A 21282-nucleotide genomic window follows, 5' to 3' on the forward strand; every position below is an offset into this window, starting at 1 on the left:
ATGTCAAATTTTCTTTCTTGTTGATTTCCATCATCACAACGTGCTTCTCCACGCCCTTCATTTCTTCCACGACCGCGCCCACGGCCATTCCCACGGCTGCGACCACGACCTCGTCCTCGCCATGAGTGACTTCCACTCTCATCTTTGGACTTCCACTCACTTTTTGTTAGAAGTACTTGTTCGTCACCACGTGCTTCGATATCCTTCAGGCGTTCTTCATGAACCCGTAATGATCCAATCACTTCTTCAAGCGTCATGATCTCCAAATCTCCAAATTGCTCAATAGTTGATGCAATTTGAAGGAATTTCCCAGGTACGGCCCGCAGAAGCTTCTCTACCACTTCAGACTCCTCAATTTTATCTCCAAGAGAACGTCTCTGATTCACAATTCTTGAAAGCTTTCCAGCAAAGTCTTCGACAGCATCTTTATCTCTCATCCGGAGGGCTTCAAACTCCCTCTTAAGACTTTGGATCTTCTCCTTCTTAACACGGTCTGCACCCATGTTAATTGTGTGGAGGGCTTGCCATGCCTCCTTAGCTGTTCCCTTCACATTGAGTTGAAGAAGTGTTTCATCGCTAATTGCTTGATAAATCATCGCAAAAGCCAATTTTTCCTTCCTCCGATCTTTAGTCCCTTCCTCGATGACCTCCCACAATCCTTGCGCTTCCATGAGAATCTCCATCTTCATGGCCCACACCGCATAATTCATCTTCGTCAGTAATGGGAGTTGCATGGACATTAAGTTATCTCGGGTCGTCGTCGATTTCGACGTCGCTGTATCTCCGACGACGTCGTCGACTATGGACTTCTCTCCGTTCTTCATTGGTGATGGCATTTGCTTCGGCATTTTGCTCTGATACCAAATGTTTGGAAGGATCTGTACCTGTAGCAAAGAACAAGAAAACAACAAGGCAAAAATAACAAAAAACGGGCAGATTTTCTTATCCTACAAGGAAAACTTTTAACTTCTTATGCCAAAAGAAAAACTGTTTTCTTCTTCTCTTACAAAACCTGCACTCTTCTATATATATAAAAAGCAAAAGCAACTATAGCCTAAAAATACAAAGGGAGGAGGAGATGGCGGTACAAAGCAAACTAAATAACTGTTATACAGTTATTGCTTTTAAAAACTAAATAATAACTGTTGGTTAAAACACTTAAACATTAAATTAACACAAAAAATGACAAATATTATATTAACATAAACTAAGGATTCTATCAGTGTACCGTTAATTGTTTTTGGAGCATTTGTTGCAGCTATAGCTCGTATCGGTGGGAATCCATCTTCGTTCCTTTTGTTTATTTGCCATTTCTCTCTTTTTTTTTTTTTTTTTTTTTTGGGGGGGGGGGTTATCCAGGTAAATCTAGTGGCCTGAACAGGTAACTTTGGTCTTTTGTGGTGCAAAGGTGTATGTATTGATTTTTTTTTTTTTTTTTTGGCTAGTTGGGGTTTTTGTTCATGCAAGTAATGACAAAATAGAAACATAACATTTTCTTCATGAGAAATTATTTCCTGTGGAGTCCGGACTTAGAAATACATCCATGAATCCATTTAAAATTTGACACATGGTGTGCACTTTTTTATGAGCTTTACTTGCACTTTGTCTGTGCTTTAGTTGCACTCTGACTACTCTTTTGTTGAGCTTTGGCAGCCCTTTACCTGCTCTTCGGCTGGACTTTTGGTGCGCTTGACTTAAAGTTCCACGGACACATTAAATATATAAATGAAAAAAAAATCCAATTAAATATCCACGTGTCCACTCCACATGTCAACATTTTATTGAAGTCCGAACGTAACTCTACGTCTGAACTCCGCACGAAATAATCTCTCTTTTCGTTATGAGTTGTCCATTCTTCTATTTCTTTTCAGGATTAGCCTGTTCTCTTTTTTTGGACTCTAATTCGGGGTGATTTGGAGTTGATCATCAATTTCCCTTATTTATTTTCTACAGAGTTTCAGGTAGGCTTCTCTCTCGCACCTTTATGAGTTTGGGGTAATTTAGTAAAAGGTTGGGGTTGACGAGCACTAGAGGCCCTATTTTAGTGTTCTACGCTATGCTTCTTTTCATATTCACGATATTTATCTAGTTCATGAATATGATCTATTTTTGTCTTATTTGTTGAATTCATTTGCATTGTCTAGCACTCATTTTTACTGGAAACCTGATAGCCTGTATGAAATTGTGATGTGCAACAACCTAAACTCTTAATTATTTGTCCTATGGCGTAAGGGCCTCCGGTTTTGCCCAGTTGATATAACTTTCCAGTAAGTCATCCATCCCAGAATTGCTCCAAGATGAGCAGGCTTAACTGCATAGTTTCTTAATGAAATTTCAATCATTACACCAAAAATCATCTCGATGTTTAAGAGTTTAACTTCTTTTATTTGAAGGGTTTCACATGATGTGTTATAAATTTCTTTTGAGATATTGAAAATTCCATCCACTTACCTTATGTTCGTCAATTCATCAAATCTACATATGTTTTGCTTCTTTTATGTTGTTTATATCAGTTATCCTATTTGATTACACTTTTTTATTGTGATGCACTTGAAGACCCTTTATGTTGAAAATCATCCATATTAGTCTATCATCAAATGTTGTCAATAGGTTCCCAACTTAATTTAAATCAACTTTAGCAAATAAGCGGTAGAAAATAAAGCACATAAAAATAAATTAAAATTGTTACATATTCAACCAATTGATGATTACTTTTAATGTATGTTATTGTAGCTTTCACTATGATGATGATGATTCTTTATGAAAGAAATTAATAGCCTTATACTCTCTGCATTTTTTAGTTTCTCTAATCAACAAAACTTAATAGCAGTGTCCCTTCTTGTTGAAACTCACCCGGATCGCAAACTAAACAGGGAAGCTTGGTAAGAAGGAAAGCAGAGAAATGATTTTCATTCCTTTCAACAGTAGCTTACAAGAGTATAAATAGATGTGACAGAGAGTGCTTTACACGTGTCACACAAGTATTGGACAGCAAGAATACATATACAGTAATTTGTATAATTAGTGCAATTATTGTTCTAATAGTCCCCCACAAACTAACGGATTCTGTATGATTGTTAGTTTGGTTCGGAGAGTCTTGAATCTGGATGTTGCCAATGGTTTGGTTAAGATGTCTGCCAGCTGATCAACTGTGCTTATTGGTAAGAGAGGAATCATATTGTGTTGAATGTGGTCACGAACGAAGTGATGATCTATCTCAATATGTTTGGTGTGCGCATGAAACACTGGATTGTTGGCCGGTGCAATTGCCAATGTGTTATCACAGTAGACATCAATAGGATCGTTGTGGCCAATGTTAAAATCTGCTAGAAGTCTTTTTAACCAAATGATATCTGCGGTTGCTGCCGCAAGAGCACGGTATTCTGACTCGGTAGAGGATCTGGAGACCGTAGTTTTCTTCTTAACTGTCCATGATACCAGTGTGTCGCCCAAGAAGGTGCAATATCCAGATGTGGATTTTCGGGTGATAGGATCGCCCGCCCAATCGGCATCTGAGAATGTGCGAAGGTGAAGATTTGTTTTATTGATCGGTAATCCGTAAGTTACCGTCCCTTCGATATATCGGAGAAGTCTCTTGAGGAGATAGCTGTGGGAGGGTTCCGGAGCATGCATATGCTTTGAAAGAATGTTTACGGCATAAGCAATATCTGGTCTAGTTATTGTAAGGTATTGAAGTGCTCCCGTTAATTTGCGGTATGTGGTCGGATCCGGGAGAATATTGTCCGGAGAAAACTCAATTGGCTGTTTTATACAAGATGGGTTAGCAAGAGAATTGCAATTGAGTCGTTTGCTTGTTGAAGAAGAGAGTTAGCATATGCAGATTAAGAGAGGAAATACTTATCTGGAAGAGAATGGATGCTAATACCGAGAAAGTTGCTTGCCGGACCAAGATGCTTCATTGTGAACCGAGAGTTGAGGCTATTGAGTAAAATAGAGATAGCAGATTTTTCATTACCGGTGATGAGTATATCGTCTACGTAGACGAGCAGGAATATTTGGATTTGATTTTTGTTGAAGATTAGAAGCGACGGATCCGCTTTGCTGTGTTGAAATCCTATGGCAAGAAGATGATTTGTGAAGGTTGTGTACCACTGCCGAGGAGCCTGTTTGAGACCATATATTGATTTTTGAAGACAACACACATGATCGGGATGAACGGTATCTTCAAATCCTTTCGGTTGACGCATATAGATCGTTTCGTTTAGAGTACCATAGAGGAATGCATTGGAGACATCCAATTGTTGAACTTGCCATCCATGATATAAAGCTACGGTGAAGAGAATCCTAAAGGTAGGAAGCTTTGCGACCGAACTGAAAGTCTCTTCGTAATCCAGTCCAAATTCATGGTGATTCCCTTGAGCCACTAAGCGTGCTTTGAATCTTACAATTGATCCGTCAGCGTTAAATTTCTTACGAAACGTCCATCGGCATCCTAAGATAGATGCATTCGGAGGCGGAGGGACAAGACACCATGTGCCTTGCTTTTGAAGAGCAAGGAATTCTGTTGCCATTGCTTGTCTCAAATTAAAGTTTTTGCTTGCTTCTATATAAGTAGTCGGTGCCAGTGAATGATCTCCGTGGACTTCTTGGTGAAGAAGGTTGAGGCGATTAGTAGGTTTGAGCGAACCAGTTAAAATCCTAGTAATCATAGGATGTCGTATAGGACTGGAGCTACGAGAAGATGGAAGAGCAGAGAGCTGTGTGGATGAGCTGGTAGTATTAGCAGGGGTTGTATGGGATGGAGGAAGTGGCTTAGACATAGTAGGATTGGATAGATGAGAAGCCGTATTATGCGGAATTGTGGATGTAGGTATGAGAAGTGAAGTAGGCACGGCGAACGAGTGCTGCTCTTCGGCAAGATTAGTCTGATTGAACGGAAAAGAGTCCTCAAAAAAATTGAACATGTCTTGAAATAAGGATACTGTTGGTACGACTGTTTAAACATTTGTAACCTTTTTGATTGTCACAGTAGCCTAAGAAAATGCAAGAAGTTGAGTTAGGATGGAGTTTGGTTCTTGTGTGAGGGGGTAAGAGCGGAAAGCATTAGCATCCGAAGATCCTAAGGAGCGAGTACTCAGGTGTAACATTAAACATGAGTTTAAGAGGAGGTAGATTGTGAGTGGTTGAGGTTGGAAGCCTGTTGATGAGATATACGGCGGTGGTGACAGCTTCAGGCCAGTAGGAATGTGGCAGGGATGCTATTTGGAGAAGAGTTCGAGTTGTATCTAAAATATGACAGAGCTTGCGTTCTGCAACACCGTTTTCTTCCGGCGTATAAGGGCATGATAACTGGTGTTGAATGCCTTTGGATTGAAGAAACGTCCTGATCGTGTGATTGACATATTCGGTTCCTCCATCTGTGCGAATGGCTTTGATCTGACGATCTGTTTGTTTCTCAATATATGTAATGAAATTAATAAACAATTGAGTAACATCAAATTTAAGCAAAAAAGGAAATATCCATCTAAAATGAGAGTAATCGTCCACCATTATGAGATAGTATCTAAGAACTTGATGCGAGGAGACCGAAGAGGGTCCCCAGACGTCAGAGTATATGAGAGCAAGAGGTTTGGTTGCTCGGTTTACAGAGTGTTCAAATGGTAATTTGTGACTTTTACAAGTCTTAAAGGATATACAATTATAATATGTAGTAGATATATGCAGCTGAGGATTGGTGTGCAAGATGGATTTTAGAACTCTCAAGTGAGGATGCCCGAGCCGTAGATGTCAGTTGATGGTAGATCTGTGAACTGCGGACATGGCTTGCTACTGTGTAGAGACTGTGTTGATTGCTAATGGGTGTAGCCCATTCCTACATGGACCTTTGAGAAGAGTTCTGTGAGTCTGCAAATCTTTAAAGACGTAGCCAATAGGATCGAATGTAATAGAAAATTGATTTTCTTGAACAAGATTAGATATAGATAGCATGTTGTATGGTATGGATGGGATGTGAAGTATGTTAGAGAGGAATCGCTTACGATCCGGAGTAGGCAGAAGACCTGTTCCCAAGTGAGCAATGGGGACTGATCTTTCGTCTCCTACCATTACCTAGTCGGAACCATTGTACATCGAACCTTGTGCAAGATTGTCGATACGATTTGTCATGTATGACGATGCCCCAGAATCTAAGTACCAATCCGTGGATGACACATTTGTAGCAGCAAGAAGAGCGTTGCTGGTGTCCGGTGTAGTTCTTGGCGGAGTATAGTCTGCATTGAGACGATGCCAACAGATGTCGGCAGTATGCCCCCATTTCGTGCAAATTTGACAGGTAAGAGAGGATTTGGATCCCGATTTGGTGAGAGTATTGGTAGTTTGAGACGTTTTTTCGCGACCACGACGTCCTCTGCCTCTGTTTGCATAGAGTGCAGTTTAAGCATCTTGCGGGACGGCAAGCCTTTGCGAATCCGCTTGAATGTGGATTTCTTCACTGATTAGGAGGGCATACAGGTTGTCAAGGATTAGCGGATTTTGCATTGTTCTTATAGCGGTTTTGAATGATTGATAGGGTGGGGGTAGTCCACTCATAATGTGTAAAATGATATCTTCGGTGTCCATCTTTGAGCCAGGGGATGCAATCTTGTCAACAAGCTTCTTGATTTATGCAAGATACATTTGCATAGACATGTTTTTCATCGAGATATTGTGGAGCTCGTTCTTGAGCTGAATCACCTTGGATCGGTTAGACGATTGAAAGCGAGTTTGAAGAGCCTGCCAGATTTCCACAGTGGATTCAAGATGCATAATATACGGTAATACCGGAGCGGATATTGTTGAGCAAATGGTAGCTGCGAGGTTTTGATCGGTGAGAGTCCAGTTGATGCTGCCGACATTGGAATCATTATTTTCCTGTTCTTGATCTCGCCCGGACGTAGCCGATGCGGAGAATGGTTCAAGAAAAGCCTCAAAGCCATTTGCCTTGAAGAGCTTCAAGATTTGATTCCTCCAGATTGGATAGTTTTCTGATGAGAGGTGGTGAGGAACCAGGGATTTTAGGTTGGCGACCATGAATTTGAGGGAGGGATAGAGAGAAAATTTTTCAGTCGGAGCACCTGAGGTTGCAGCCGTAATGGACGAGGTGGACGCTGAAGAAGCCATGAGGATTCTTTGCCCGGGAACTCAAGCCGCTACTGATACCATGTTGAAACTCACGGGCCGGATCGCAAACTAAACACGGAAGCTCGGGAAGCTCGATAAGAAGGAAAGCAGAGAAATGATTTTCATTCCTTTCAACAGCAGCTTACAAGAGTATAAATAGATGTGACAGAGAGTGCTTTACATGTGTCACACAAGTGTTGGACAGCAAGAATACATATACAGTAATTTGTATAATTAGTGTTATTGTTGTTCTAACACTTCTATAACTAAAAATTTAGGTCGATCGGCATATTATCTTTGCGTAAACTGTTTCTTCATAAGACATTAATTAGGCTCTACAACTTAATACCAAATTAGTGCAGTTGCCATTATTAGTCATATTCACTATTTATTTGTGCACATAGAATGTAATTTAGTTTGCATAAGCCTTTAGCATGATTTGTATCCATTTTAGATTTGTAAATCATTGAAGTTATTCTAGATGTGCTCCAAGTACTTTAAGAAAAAAAATTCATTGATTCGAGTACTCGAACATTTCAAAGCAAATGAATTGTTCTCATTTTCTTACTCGTTTTGTGATCCAGATTGGATGTTGCATGGTAGAAAATGAAATGTATATAGATATATATATTAATATTGAAAGTCGTCTCCATCCATATAGAAGGAATACTAATCTATGTCTATGCATTTTTTGTTATATTATTTTCATACTCCTATTGAAAATCTTACATGATCAAAACATCTCTAACGGATTCTCATGCCTGTTTATCGAGCAAAGTTGATTTTATTTTGTTATCAGTTGATTCAAAAACTCTTTTGGAATTTGCACTTTCTTTTATGTTGCATAATTACACTACAGGAAAATGTCTGTTTACTAGCAGATATTTATCCGGCAGTACAAGCGGCGTCCAAACTGACGTAAATTTTGCCGGAAAAAAGCGGCAGCATTTCCGGCGGAAAAACTTCCGTAAACTTATCGGAGAAAAATCCGTCAGAATATATGAAATCGGCGAAAAACACGCCGAAGATTACCGGAGTAATTTCAAGCGGATATTCCGCCGGCTTACTTAAACCCGACAAAACAAATACGACGGAATTTCCACTAAAAAATTCATCGGTGGATAATTCGCCAGAAAGAGACCTATTTCCCTTTCCATAACACAGCCTTCTCATTTCCTTCGTTTTCCTCTTGCACTCGCCTTCATCACCTCTAGCGCCTTTGTCACTTCTAGCGCCTCTGTCGTCACTATCGCCTCCGACGTCGATGTGCCTCCATCGACAACTTGTCGCTCCGTTGCTGATGCCTCAGTCGTTCACACCTACATGCCTCTCCACCGACATTCTCCACAGACACCTCCGTCAATCCTCTGTTGTAAGTCGCAAATCAAGTTTTCTCTGTTTATGGATGTTCTCATTAGACATTTGTAATTGTGGGATTGTGATGTTGGGTGATCAAGTCATTAGAATGAGTGAATGTTTTATATTTCTCAAATCTATTGTTCAAAAACATAGTGAAAATGACTGGGATATTATTAGTAGAATACAAATTGGATGATTGAAGTGGAGGAATGCATCGTGCCTATTGTGTGATAGAAAAGTATTCCTCAAACTTGAAGAAAAATTATATAAGATGGTGGTGAGACATGCAATGCTTTATGGTGCATAATGTTGATCATTAAAAGAGAAGCATAAAGTTAAGTGTTAAAGAGATGAGAATGCTCGGATAAAACGGCGGCCTCCCGATGACCAAAGTAGAATAGTGAATATTCTGGATTTCTCAAGTCAATTGTTCTAAGCTTATTTAAAATGACTGGGATATTATTAATATAATTCAAGTTGGATAGTTGAAGTGGATGAATGCATCGTGCCTATTGTGTGATAAAAAAGAATCCCTCAAACTTAAAAAAAAATTGGCGCTGATTATGATGTTTATGTTTATGTAGATGTTTAAGTTTGAATGAATATAATTTTTGAATGTTTCTATGCATGTTGTGTTGTAGATATCATTTTTTCTAATAGAGAAGGCTTTTTTTATGCTACAAGTTTTTGGCTGATAATCCACTAGAAAAAGTAACACAACGAAAAGGTATCAATTTTACGGCAAAAACTTTCCATCAGTATTACCGGCAGATTATCCGTCGGATGTTTCCATCGATAAGTGTCAAGAGAAACCATTCATCGGATAAAATGCCAAAATTCCTTCCAGGAGAACGACCTCTTGGTTTTGGTTTTTTCCGCCAGTAAGTCCATCGAAAATATTTCTAACGGACTTTTTTCGACGGAATGAACTCTCCGACGTGCGAATTACCGTCGGACAACTTTTCGCCGGAATTTGCTGGAAACGGAATTTCACTAGCGAAATTTCATGGTTACTGGCGAACTTTCTCCGCATAAAAAGAGCGATTTTCCTGTAGTGTTACTCACACCATTTAATACTATATTGCAATCATCTAAATAATACAATCACAGCTTATTATCCTCACATTCTTCAACAATGTCACTGTTTCACAATAATGTTGATTTTGCAAGTCATTTAGACAAACAAGGCTAGAGAACTTACACTATAGTGGCAGCCACGAGGAAAACCAGTAAAAATATATCTGCTGCATAATATTTGCACTTGAATGCTGTTAGAGTAGAACTTAGCCATTTTTCTTCTTTTAGACTATATTATTGCATATAAGAAGAATAATTCACATAAAGTGGATGAAAGATTCGAATTTCGAATATGATTATGACTGTTCAAGAAGATTCTCAAGGTACAAGTTAAGAATATATCATCCTGTTGATTGAACATCTATCCTTCTCTCTCTTGGTTCATATTTTCCCTTGCGCAGTTGGTACCTATGGATAACAGCTGAAACAGTATATGCTTGCCCTTCTATGGTCACACTTTCCCCACAGTGAATGTTCTGCACTTAGGAGAGAAGCAGGTGATAAATTAGAGTAACTTGTAAGAAAAAATGTAATGCTGAAGCAACTACCTCAGGCGGTGGTCTAGCGGAGGTGAGTGCTTCAAGAGGTGATCCGGTGAAGATAATTTTAATTTTGGAAGTTTCCAACTTGATTTTGCATCAAGATTCGTGTCCGATCAAGATAATTTTTTTATAACGTAACAATTCTGTAGTTCACAACTTTGCATTACAAGTATTTGAGCTGTCAACCCAGCATCCAAGTCTACTTGAAATTCTGCCAATATGTCTAAGGTATTTTCTTTTCAATTTAATTATTAAGTTTTTTTTTTCTAAATTTTTTATTTAAGCATTTAATTTCTTTTCTATTATAGAAGATCTAAATCTCTGCTGAAATATCAGGTTCAAAGAGTACACAAAATATAATGAAATCAGTTGCAAAGATTGAAGGTATAACTTCTATCGACATTTGCTCAAATAAGAATTTAATCACAATAATTGGGACTGCTGATCCCATCAAAATTCTTAAAAATATACAAAAATTAAAAATACCAGCAGAGCTTGTTAGTGTTGTTCCGGAAAGCGAGGAGGAAAATGAGAGAGATTCAGGTTCATGTGTTGTTTTCTGTGATATGTTTTAAGAACGGGTCGTATTCGAGTCCTCAAATTCAACCCGTTTCAAACATAGTATACAAGCTGTACACAAGATATATGCAAACTTATGCACACTCTACGTACAACTTCGATCTATATAGTGTGTATAAGAAAAATTTATACACAATGTATATATAAGTAATACACAGGATGTATATAGGAGAAATTTATATATAGTGTGTATAAATTAGACAAATTGGCAGAATTTCAAGTAGACTCGGAGACTGGGCTGTAAGCTCAAATACTTGTAATGCAAATTTGCGAACCACAGAAATACTCCGGCGGTGTTGCTGGACGCGGCGGAGTGACTGGACAAGGCGGAGTTGCTCAAAGTGGCGGAACTGCCGGAGGCGGCGTGCAGTACTGGAGGCTGCGGCCAGACAGTGCATTCGTGAGCTTTCAGAGGAGCATTTGATAATACTCGGGTTTATTTTTTAGGAAAAGAGCTCTCAGACCGTGAAATTGATTTTTTGTGAATTTAATTTACTTATATTTATATATGCAGATACATGTACATTTTTAAATAACTGTACTTCTATATATCTTTATATATTTTCAACATATCTTTTCAAGTTGTGAATTCACATAGAAGTCCAACAGCATTAAAATTAGAAAGCTTAGCATCATGTGATCATGGATGAGAAACAAGCTCAATGTCCTGCAAAGAAGAAAAAATAGACACGCTCATCACAACTACAGGATAAAATAAAGCTTGATTTCAGAGAGCAATTAGTAAGATGATATTGATATTGTTTTGAAAATAAAAGGATAAGGAAGATAAAGTCCCAATGGTATTTCTTGCGTCGATGAATGAGCCAAAGTAAGCTATTTATAGGAAAGTGAGGTACAAAAGGGAGGCCAGCAAAGAGCCAAGTAAGGCAAAAAAAAACAAAATGCAAAATATACTAAAATAAATGCAAAGAATTAATCTCCTGCTAATAAAAATAATCAGCAAATCAGGAAGATGGATAAGAGCACATAAAAGGCAATCATTACTCTCCAAATTAACCATCCCATTGTTGCCAAACAATGTTAGTTTTAATTGATGTAATTTTGATAGTAATTTTTTTAATTGAGTGATCATTCATTGGTATAGATTTCTCTCATTGATTTACCCATAATATCATCCATATTAGCTTCATCTGCTAATCTTGCCAATGCATTGAATGGGATGGTGGTTGCTTTCTACTCAAAATTTCACTAGTAGCGTCCTGGCAAAAATTAAACCAAAATTTACTATACTGTTTGGTATCTTTAACGTTCAATATTCAGCATAACACGCTATTATGACATTGTATTTTTGGATGTTGGATGATGTGTTTGCATAATACACTTTGCATGTACATATAATACATCTATGTGATGATTCAGTGCCATTGTGTGATGTAGAATATATTTGCATGTCGATACTATATGCTTACATAGTATGCTCTACATGCTACAATGTATAAGTGCACAATGCATTTTTTATGCTAGGCGGGAATATCCATAACATATTGCATATTCATGTTATATTTATATTCTTAGGTAACATACAATTATAATGTATTTGCATTGTATGCTTGTGCGCTCTTCAATGCATTTGCATCATATATATGCATATTCTGAATGCATTAAATATGTACTTCAATGCACATAATCAGAATATTATGTTCTTCCCAAGATAATGATATACTTTTTGAGGTGGTAGCACATCTCTTAAGATTGTCATATGCTCGTCGATGCTATTGCATGCTTCTCAAGATGGTGACACATTCCTCATGATCATGCATTTAAATTTGATAAATTATATTATGATGCCTGAGGAGATATTTTGAAATATTTAAATATAACCAATTACATAAATGATTATCTTTGAAAAAAGTGGACTCGAAATACCACAATTTTCAAAATTTTCTTCATGAATTCCAGTGGCATAAATCCTTGTTAAAAGTTCAATGCGTGATTTGTAATGTTCAATTCCCTTCTTTATTTAAGGGCGCGATAAAGTATGAAGGAAACATCGTGAAAAATGAAAACAAGGACCAGAGTTAACCAATAATAGCAGTTCAAATGGAACAGAGGTAGTAATAAGAGACTAACAATTTCTTGGGTGTGGAAAGTGGCAAGCACAAGTTGCAGGAAAACTATTGTTGGAGACAGAAGAGGAAAACAAAGGCAGGTGCAATGTTTTAGTGGAAAATAGGGGCGGTAATAGGAGCAACTTAACATGAAGTAGATAGTTAGGACTGTAGTACAATGGATGGAATTTCACATATATAGGATAGGATCATCATTCGTCAATTACCCCATCATAAACACAAATTGAAATCACCTATGAGTTAGGAGAAATTATTTTATGTAGAGACCGGACATAGAATGTCGTCCGGAGATCAATCAGAATGCTCCACGTCAGCGATATCGAGTTGCAGGATCGAGCAGTACCGAGCAACGGTACCGGGCACAAGGATGACGTGACGCATTCTGATTGGCTCCGTACGGTGCATCCGCACAAAATAATTAATCCCGAGATAGGTGAGTATTCACTTTATTGCAACCCAATTTTATTTACAATCCGCCTTTAACACTTGAAATTATCACTCAATACAAAACAACATTTAATTTATCCTACAATCCGCCTCCAACGCTTGAAATTATCACTCAATGCAGAACAACATTTAACCTTCATCTGATACAATTCAAAATAACAGTTTGAGAGATTTTTCTAATAATATGTTTCAAAAATGCTTTTTCGGATGTGCTGTCTGCTAGGGTTTTCCCTTCGTGAACCCTAGCCGCCGTTTGCTTTCTCGCCCATGTGTTTACATTTCCATGGCAAATAAGCGGTTGGATCCATGTTTTATTGAAGGTAAGAACTCTAAATCCTTCAAAGATGTGCTATCTGGTTTGGTTACTTCGGCTGTTTTCCCGGAATGTCGCGTGTCTACCATTCGTGGTATGCCTGCGTTATGGTTTTCGGAGGATGAGTTTTTCCATCTTGCTAAACCTTTCGAATATGCTTTAGTTGGTAAGTTTCCTCTGAAATGTCCGGTGTTGGATTCCATTCGGAAATTTTTTTTTCAACCTTAAACTCTCCGGTGATTTTTCGATCACCTTGTTAGATCAAACGAATGTGTTGATTAAGCTTGTTAATGATTTAGATTATGGAAGGATTTTTGCTCACCGTTCCTATTTTGTCGCTGGCTGTTTCATGAAAATTATCAAATGGTCGCCTCTCCTCGACCTGTCGGAGGAGTCGCCGATCGTCCCTGTGTGGGTTTCTTTTCCTGGTTTACGTCCTCACATGTTTTCTCCGAAAATTTTATTTGGTTTGGGATCGATTTTTGGGCGGCCGATTCAAACTGATAACGCGACGGCTGTGGGATCGCGCCCCTCAGTCACTAGTCTTCTGGTTGAAATCGATATCTCTAAATCTCACCCGGATTCGGTGTGGTTGGGTCCGGAGAGGTGTGGGTATGTTCAAAAGGTGGTGTTTGAAGATGTTCCAAGATTTTGTCAGCATTGTAAGGTTGTTGGTCACAAAAAATCGGAATGCTCTAAATTATTTCCTCAGTTAAGAACACCTGTGAATTCGGTTCTCCCACCGGTGGATGCCGGGTTAAATCAAATTGTTAATCCTCCTGAATCTGTATTATCTCCAACCCCGAATCTTCTCTCTAATCCTCTTGATGTTGCAAATACGGGTATTGGGGAGGTTTGTATAAGCCCTGGTGTTGGTTATGCTGTGGAGGTTGCGCCTCTACCTGTTATTGTTCCGTCCACTGATGCCGTCATTTCCCCTGTTTTGTTGGATGTGCCTATCGGGTTGGGGGTTGATGCCTTTCTTGATAATGGTGGTGGTGTTGTTTCGATCCCTGGGTGTGCTCCGGTTGGGCCTATTGTATCGTCTGGTGATTCAGTTTTACCTGTTGTTGATGATGATAATATTGCTGTGAATGTGCCAGTGGAGATTTTAAGTGAAGCTTCAAAGAGCTCTAATCAATTTGTCAATGTTCCGGTTAATGCGGCGGAAACGATCAATCTGGTGAATTCTTTGAATTCTGGTTTTGATAGGTTGGATCAAAGGGATTGGTTGCATGGATCTTCTGATGGAGATTTTGAATCTGAGCTGTCGGATTTTGGTTTCATGTCATCGGATTTTTGCGGGGGCTTTGACCCGGGGAATGGTTTTTCTTTGGTTCGTGTTAATGTAGGTCGTTCGAATGTTTCTCATGGCAGGGGCCGTGGGAGGGCCCGTCGAAGACGTTGATGACTTGTTGTTTTGTGTTACAATTGCTGTGTTTTTTCGGATAATGCCTTACTATGTCCTCGTCGTTCTTTTTCCGATTTGTCCTGGGGCTATGATGTGGCCGGGGCTCGTGCCATCATCTTTTTGCTGGTGGCAACCTTTGATGCTTTTCGTAGTTGGTCGAATACTGGACGCTTTTATCACCTTACTGGATGGCCCGTGCGAACTGTTGGGGCACTGGAAGTCTCGGCCAAATACTGAGCCCAACTATCAATGTATTTTGTCTTTTTATTTTCTAATTTGCAATCTTTTGTTGTAACTTGTAACCTTTCCTTTTATTAATAAATTTGTTTTTGTTTAAAAAAAAATACAAAATAACAGTTTGAACCATTTATCCCAACTTCATGCATACACGATCATGCTAATCGACAGCGTAAGTTCAATCAAGTAAAAATACAAAAACAAATATATAATTTCTACTGTCCAGACAAAGCAACCAGTATTCTAATTTCAAGATATGTGTCATCCATCTTTACTCTGGACGGATAAATTTTAAAATCAAAGGCCTCACATTATAAATCTTTGATCCGGGCAATATGAGTTTCAAAATTGAAGGCCCTACACCTTTGACTTTTGATTCGGGTAAGATGATTTCTATTTCGAAGACTCCACGCTGTCGTACCTTTGATCCATAGAAACCACGGAACGTGCCGATCACCTCTCAAGGGGAGAGGATCCTAGTAGGCTGCCGAAATAAGGTCAGTAGGGTGTCGAAATCGCTCCAGGAGACTACTAAATTTCATAAAAATTGAAGAGTAATTAATTTTGAACTTAAATTGCTTAATTCAATAAGTTAATTGAAATTCGAGAATAGTTAATTGGAATTAAATGTCAATTAATTAATCAATTCAATTATGTATCAGCTTGAAATTAATTCATTAAAATAATAAATTAATTAAATTTAATTGAGTAATTAATTGAAAATTACTATTAATTAATTAATTGAAATGATTACTTAATTAAAATTAATTAATTAAAATAAATTAATAATTGAAAATTGAGAGTGATTTTAATTAGTTGAAATTTCAAATATAAATTAATTGATTTATTAAATTGGAAATAATATCAGTTAACAAATCAATTAATTTAAAAATAATTAAAATTAAATTTCTTTTAATTAATTAATCAATTAATTTCAAATTAAAAATAATTTCAAATTAAATATGAGCTCATTTAATAGTTAATTAATCTATTTAAAAAATAAAATTAATTAATCAATCAATGAAAAAAAACTCAAAATTAAAAATGGAATAATTAAATTACATTGTAGCAAAAATGTAGAGAGAGGCACTGTCGTGAAAGTATGTATTTTGATTTTTTTTTTTTTTTTTTTTTTTAAAAAGGAAAAAAAAAAATGAAAAAGAAAAGATAATGGGGCTTAGCTTATAGGGTTAGATTGTAAGACTCGCCTTTAAGATACTTATAAGCACAAAAGTCGTCAGACCTATCAAAATAGTCAGACATCTTCCAAAGAAAGTTGTAAGATCTATCATTTGATAAACTTCTACAAGAAGTAATGAACCTACAAATGAAATTTCAAGACTACTTCTAATAGAAGAAGTAAGATCAAACTTCTAAATTTACGAGCTACTTTAAATAAAAGCTGCAAGCTCTGTTTTAAAATTAAACCAAAACATTCGAGTTAGTTTCAATGAAAGCCATAAGTCCCACCTCTAAAACAATCAGGCTACTTCCAACGGAAACCATAAGCCTAGAACCAATTCAATTAACCAGGTAACTTCTAATTGAAGTTATAAATCCCCAAAATAATAATAATAATAATAATAATAATAAAAGTTATAAATCCCCAAAATTAAATAAACTATTGGACATTCTAATAGAAGTAAACATCAAACCACCATAAATTATCAAACTATATTTAACCATCTCAATTTACTCGAGGTCACTGAGAAGAGGCAACTCATGTCTACTAATCAGATTTCATGGGCATTACGATCAGCGATCGCTAATGTTGGTAAACTAAAACCTACGCCATACCCGAGATGACGGAACCATAGGATTTTGATCGGATTTATCTCTATTTCACCACAATTGAGACAAACAACTAAAATTATTCATCCTGAATCAAGAGTTCTCTCATATGCAGTAGGATGAGTAATTAACTATGACGGTTTGCGCTCATAGGAAGTAAGAATTCAAATCTAACTAAATTCTGATACTACTCTTAGAAGAAATTTGATTAACTATAATATGCCTTAAAAAGAATGGAATCCTAAATCTTCAAAATGGGATACATGCCAACGCGAACATAAACTACCGGTCATTGTTGCATAAGGGACATACCACATCTCCTCTTTCCCTTTTTCACTTGTTAGACTTTTATTAGAGATTACCTAAAGTAAAAACTTTAAATGGCTTGAAAGTGCATAAATATACTGCATGCATATGATGAGTAGTAATGTAAATCAGTTTGTCCCCTGATGTTGAGTACCCACCCATATACACCCACAAGGTCATGGACATACCCATACCCACCCATGCCCATTGGGTATGGGTGGGTACATGGGTGGGTGTGGGTATGGGCACCCAATGCAGGGCTCTGCTAGTCACTCCCAAATCCTTTATAGCAAATTACTCGCTTAACTTTTTTTTTTTTTGGAGTTCTTTGACCTCACTCCAACAACTAAGGTTTCATTTGGGACGACTTTTTTATTGCTTCTTAAAATAACTTTTTAATACAAAAAACTTAGATTTTTATATCAAAAAGTTGCTTTAAGAAGCAGTAATAAAACCGTCCCAAACGAAGCCTAAAAATTCTATCAGTACCATTAATTGTTTTTGGAGCATTTGCTGCAGCTATAGCTCGTATCGGCGGGACTCTATCTTCATTCCTTTTGTTTGTCTGATAAAATATCTGCTTAAAATTGACATTTTTCTGCTCTTTTTGGGGGTTATATCCAGGTAAATCTAGTGGCCTGAACACCTTTGGTCATATGTGGTGCAATGGTAAGCATTATTTTTTTGGCTATTTGGGATTTTTGTTCATGCAAGTAATGACAAAATAGAAACATTTTCATCATGTGTTGTTCATTCTTCTATTTCTTTTCAGGATTAATATGTGCAACAGTTCTCTTTTTTTGGACTCTAATTCGGGGTGATTTAGAGTTGATCATCAATTTCCCTTATTTATTTTCTACAGGGTTTCAGGTAGGCTTCTCTCTCGCAACTTTATGAGTTTGGGGTAATTGAGTAAAGGGTTGGGATTGACGGGCACTAGAGGCCGTGTTTTAGTGTTCTACGCTATGCTTCTTTTCATATTCACGATATTTTATTTTTGTCTTATTTGTTGAATTGATTTGCATGTCTAGCACTCATTTGTACTCGAAACCTTTTTGACTGTCTAAGGTTGTGATGTGTAACAACCTAAACTCTTAACTATCAAGATATTGTCTGTTTTAGCCTAAAGGCCTCACGATTTTGTCCTGTTAGTATAACTTCCCAATAAGTTATCCATCCCAGAATTGCTCGCTTAACTGCAAAATCTCTTAATGAAATTCCAACCATTACACCAAAAGACTCCTCAATGTTTAAGAGTTTAGCTTTTTTATTTAAAGGATTTCAAATTGTGTCATAAATTTCTTTTGAGATATTGAAATTCCATCCACTTCCCTCATGTTCGTCAATTCATCAAATCTACCTATGTTTTGCTTCTTTTCTGTTGTTCATATCAGTTCTCCTATTTGATTACACCCTTTTATTGCAATGCTCTTGAAGACCCTTCATGTTGAAAATCATCCACACTAGTCTACCATCAAATGTTGTGAATAGGTTCCCAACCTAATTTATATCACCTAGAGCAAACAAGCAGTAGAAAATAAAGCACATACAAACACATTAAAGTTGTTTAATATTTGCCCAATTGATGATTACTTTCTATGTATGTTATTGTAGCTTTCACTATGATGATGATGATCCTTTATGAAAGAAATTAATAGCCTTATACTCTCTGCATTTTTTAGTTTCTCTTGATATTTACTCCATAATATTTGCACTTGAATGCTGTTAGAGTAGAACTTAGCCATTTTTCTTCTTTTAGACTATATTATTGCATATAAGAAGAATAATTCACATAAAGTGGATGCAAGATTCGAATTTCGAATATGATTATGATTGTTCAAGAAGATTTTCAAGGTACAAGTTAAGAATATATCTTCCAGTTGATTGAACATCTATCCTTCTCTCTCTTGGTTCATATTTTCCCTTGCGCAGTTGGTACCGATGGATAACAGCTGAAACAGTGTATGCTTGCCCTTCTATGGTCAGACTTTCCCCACAGTGAATATTCTGCACTTAGGAGAGAAGCAAGTGATAAATTAGAGTAACTTGTAAGAAAAAATGTAATGATGCAATATTGGTAAATGGTGATTCAAAATGTCAATTTTAAATTAAGGAATTGTGCATGATATATTTTGCACATCACTGATTAAATATTTTAAAAATACCCACCGTTGCTTAGTTTGGTTCGTGGGCGAGTACGGTTGGGAATCCCCCAACCCGTGTTCGATTCCGTTCGAGCGGCAGTGCCTCTTAAGTGGGGCCCAATCAAGTGCGGGCCAGGAGGTTTCTAGGATGGGTGTCTCTTTTAGGTCAACTGAGGATTAGTCAGGCGCCAAGCACCCTTTCGGGGGTGGTAGCGGATGGATACCCGGTTCCCAAAAAAAAATCTTAAAAATTTGTCATAAAGTAGAAAATTGATTCAACCTGAACATTTGTTGCATATTCCTCTCTTCATCTTAGTGCCTAGTTGTGGTTGGTAGGAAAAAAAGAGCTCTTCACTCTACAGCAAGCTTAGAAGCAAAGCAACATCAACATTTTTGACATAGAGAGAAAATGTCAACACTAATAAAACTATTATTCCATTTGTTTATGACATTAAGGCGATTGTTCACTCTTTGAAATGATCTTTGCATCGATAGAAAACTACAGTTAACTAAGCTTACTTCACATTTTCATAAGTAATTCTCCCATAAAGCAGTAAGTCCACTTAAGAACTAGTTGATTATGTCTTCTCATAGCTGAAACATCTACATGTTCATTAAGATTTTTAACATTTTAATCTCACCATATACAGATATGATTATAGAAAATCCTATAACCCAAAATCCATCTTCAAAATATGGGCTTTTTATTACGCTACCCCCCTGCATTCCCCATTGATTCCAAGGTCACATCAAACTAATAACCTTATTAGTAAGAACGAAGATAGGAAAAACAGAGATTCTGCAATCAATACCGAGGGCAAGCATCGGACACCGAGGTTTCTAGGCGGCGGCGTTATCTCGACCACCTTAAAAGGGTGATGATGGTGGTCTCGATCCCTCTCTTTTTTTCTGCAACAAACCTGAAGGAGGCCTCGCATCTGCACCACGATTCAATCCAAAAACAACAATTATACGCTAACCACAGAATCCTGCAAACTCTAATGGAGGAAACTAAGCAGAATCCAACCTAACTATTTAGGGCTTTGCTGCGTACCTTATGAGTAGTCGCTGCCGTGGAAGCAGATGCCATTTTGATCCTCTTGGCGAGCTGATTGGAAACGATGGAAATCGTTTTTATCACAATTGTTGTGAATTTAAAGGCCGAAACTTGTTTGAGGCAGAAGACGAGGGCATCCCGGCGATCGCAGATTCGCAGGAGATATTTTAGCCGTGATAAATAAATTTTACACGCCTGAAAAATTCACTATTAATAATTCTGATATAAGCTATAGATTTCTCAATGCCAAAGAAAGAAGAATAATACAAAAACTTCTTGAAGGGATGTAAACAATGAAGATCTTTTCAACCATTGGGTAAGTAACTAAGTATGTCATGAGATTATTGCTTTTTTTTTAAATCATATATTACTTTACATTAAACTAATTTTAATATAAAATAAATAATATTTAAATTCATCCTAACATAATTTATGAGTAATTTTAATATGAAATTTTTTGACAAAGGAGTTGTAGTCTATCAATGGAAATTTTATTTGGTCTGGTGACCGGATGTAGCTCTACGTTCGGTCATCATTGAGATCGCGCCACGTAGCAGGCACAAAACTGCGGACCCGACCCTGCGAATAGTGGGTATGTCGCTCGTGCGTATTTTAAATCCATGACAACCCAATATTGCTAGGTATTAGTCTTCACATAGCGGTATTTCTCGTTATTGCCAAACAATACCTAGCATTATCGAGCAATACCGAGCAAATACCAAGTAATACCTAGCAATATGCGAACATAATAATCCCGGGTTCCAATCCGGGTCAAGTCGTCACGCCGCGCGGTAAAGAATGAGAGCACGT

The 21282-nt window shown here is 37.4% G+C and overlaps 1 protein-coding gene across 1 annotated transcript; it reads right to left on the reverse strand.

The window, feature by feature from the left end:
- Nucleotides 1–19002: 19002 nt before the first annotated feature.
- LOC110115257 lies at nucleotides 19003–20630 on the reverse strand. Its single transcript, XM_020848447.2, has 3 exons — nucleotides 20470–20630; nucleotides 20228–20353; nucleotides 19003–19278 (listed from the first exon to the last, which is right to left on the reverse strand). Exons 1-3 carry the CDS (start codon nucleotides 20503–20505, stop codon nucleotides 19099–19101), a joined length of 342 nt encoding a protein of 113 aa, XP_020704106.1. The 5' UTR covers nucleotides 20506–20630; the 3' UTR covers nucleotides 19003–19098.
- Nucleotides 20631–21282: the final 652 nt, after the last annotated feature.

The sequence above is a fragment of the Dendrobium catenatum genome, unplaced genomic scaffold (assembly GCF_001605985.2).
Source record: "Dendrobium catenatum unplaced genomic scaffold, ASM160598v2 fragScaff_scaffold_72, whole genome shotgun sequence".
Classification (NCBI taxonomy): Eukaryota; Viridiplantae; Streptophyta; class Magnoliopsida; order Asparagales; family Orchidaceae; genus Dendrobium; species Dendrobium catenatum.

Excerpts from the sequence above, each read along its gene's own strand:
- LOC110115257 (XM_020848447.2), bottom strand. The coding sequence starts at position 20,505 with ATGGCATCTGCTTCCACGGCAGCGACTACTCATAAG. Across the intron at positions 20,354-20,469 it reads CGGCAGCGACTACTCATAAG|ATGCGAGGCCTCCTTCAGGT; the intron begins GTACGCAGCAAA and ends ATCGTGGTGCAG. Across the intron at positions 19,279-20,227 it reads GTGTCCGATGCTTGCCCTCG|AATATTCACTGTGGGGAAAG; the intron begins GTATTGATTGCA and ends TCCTAAGTGCAG.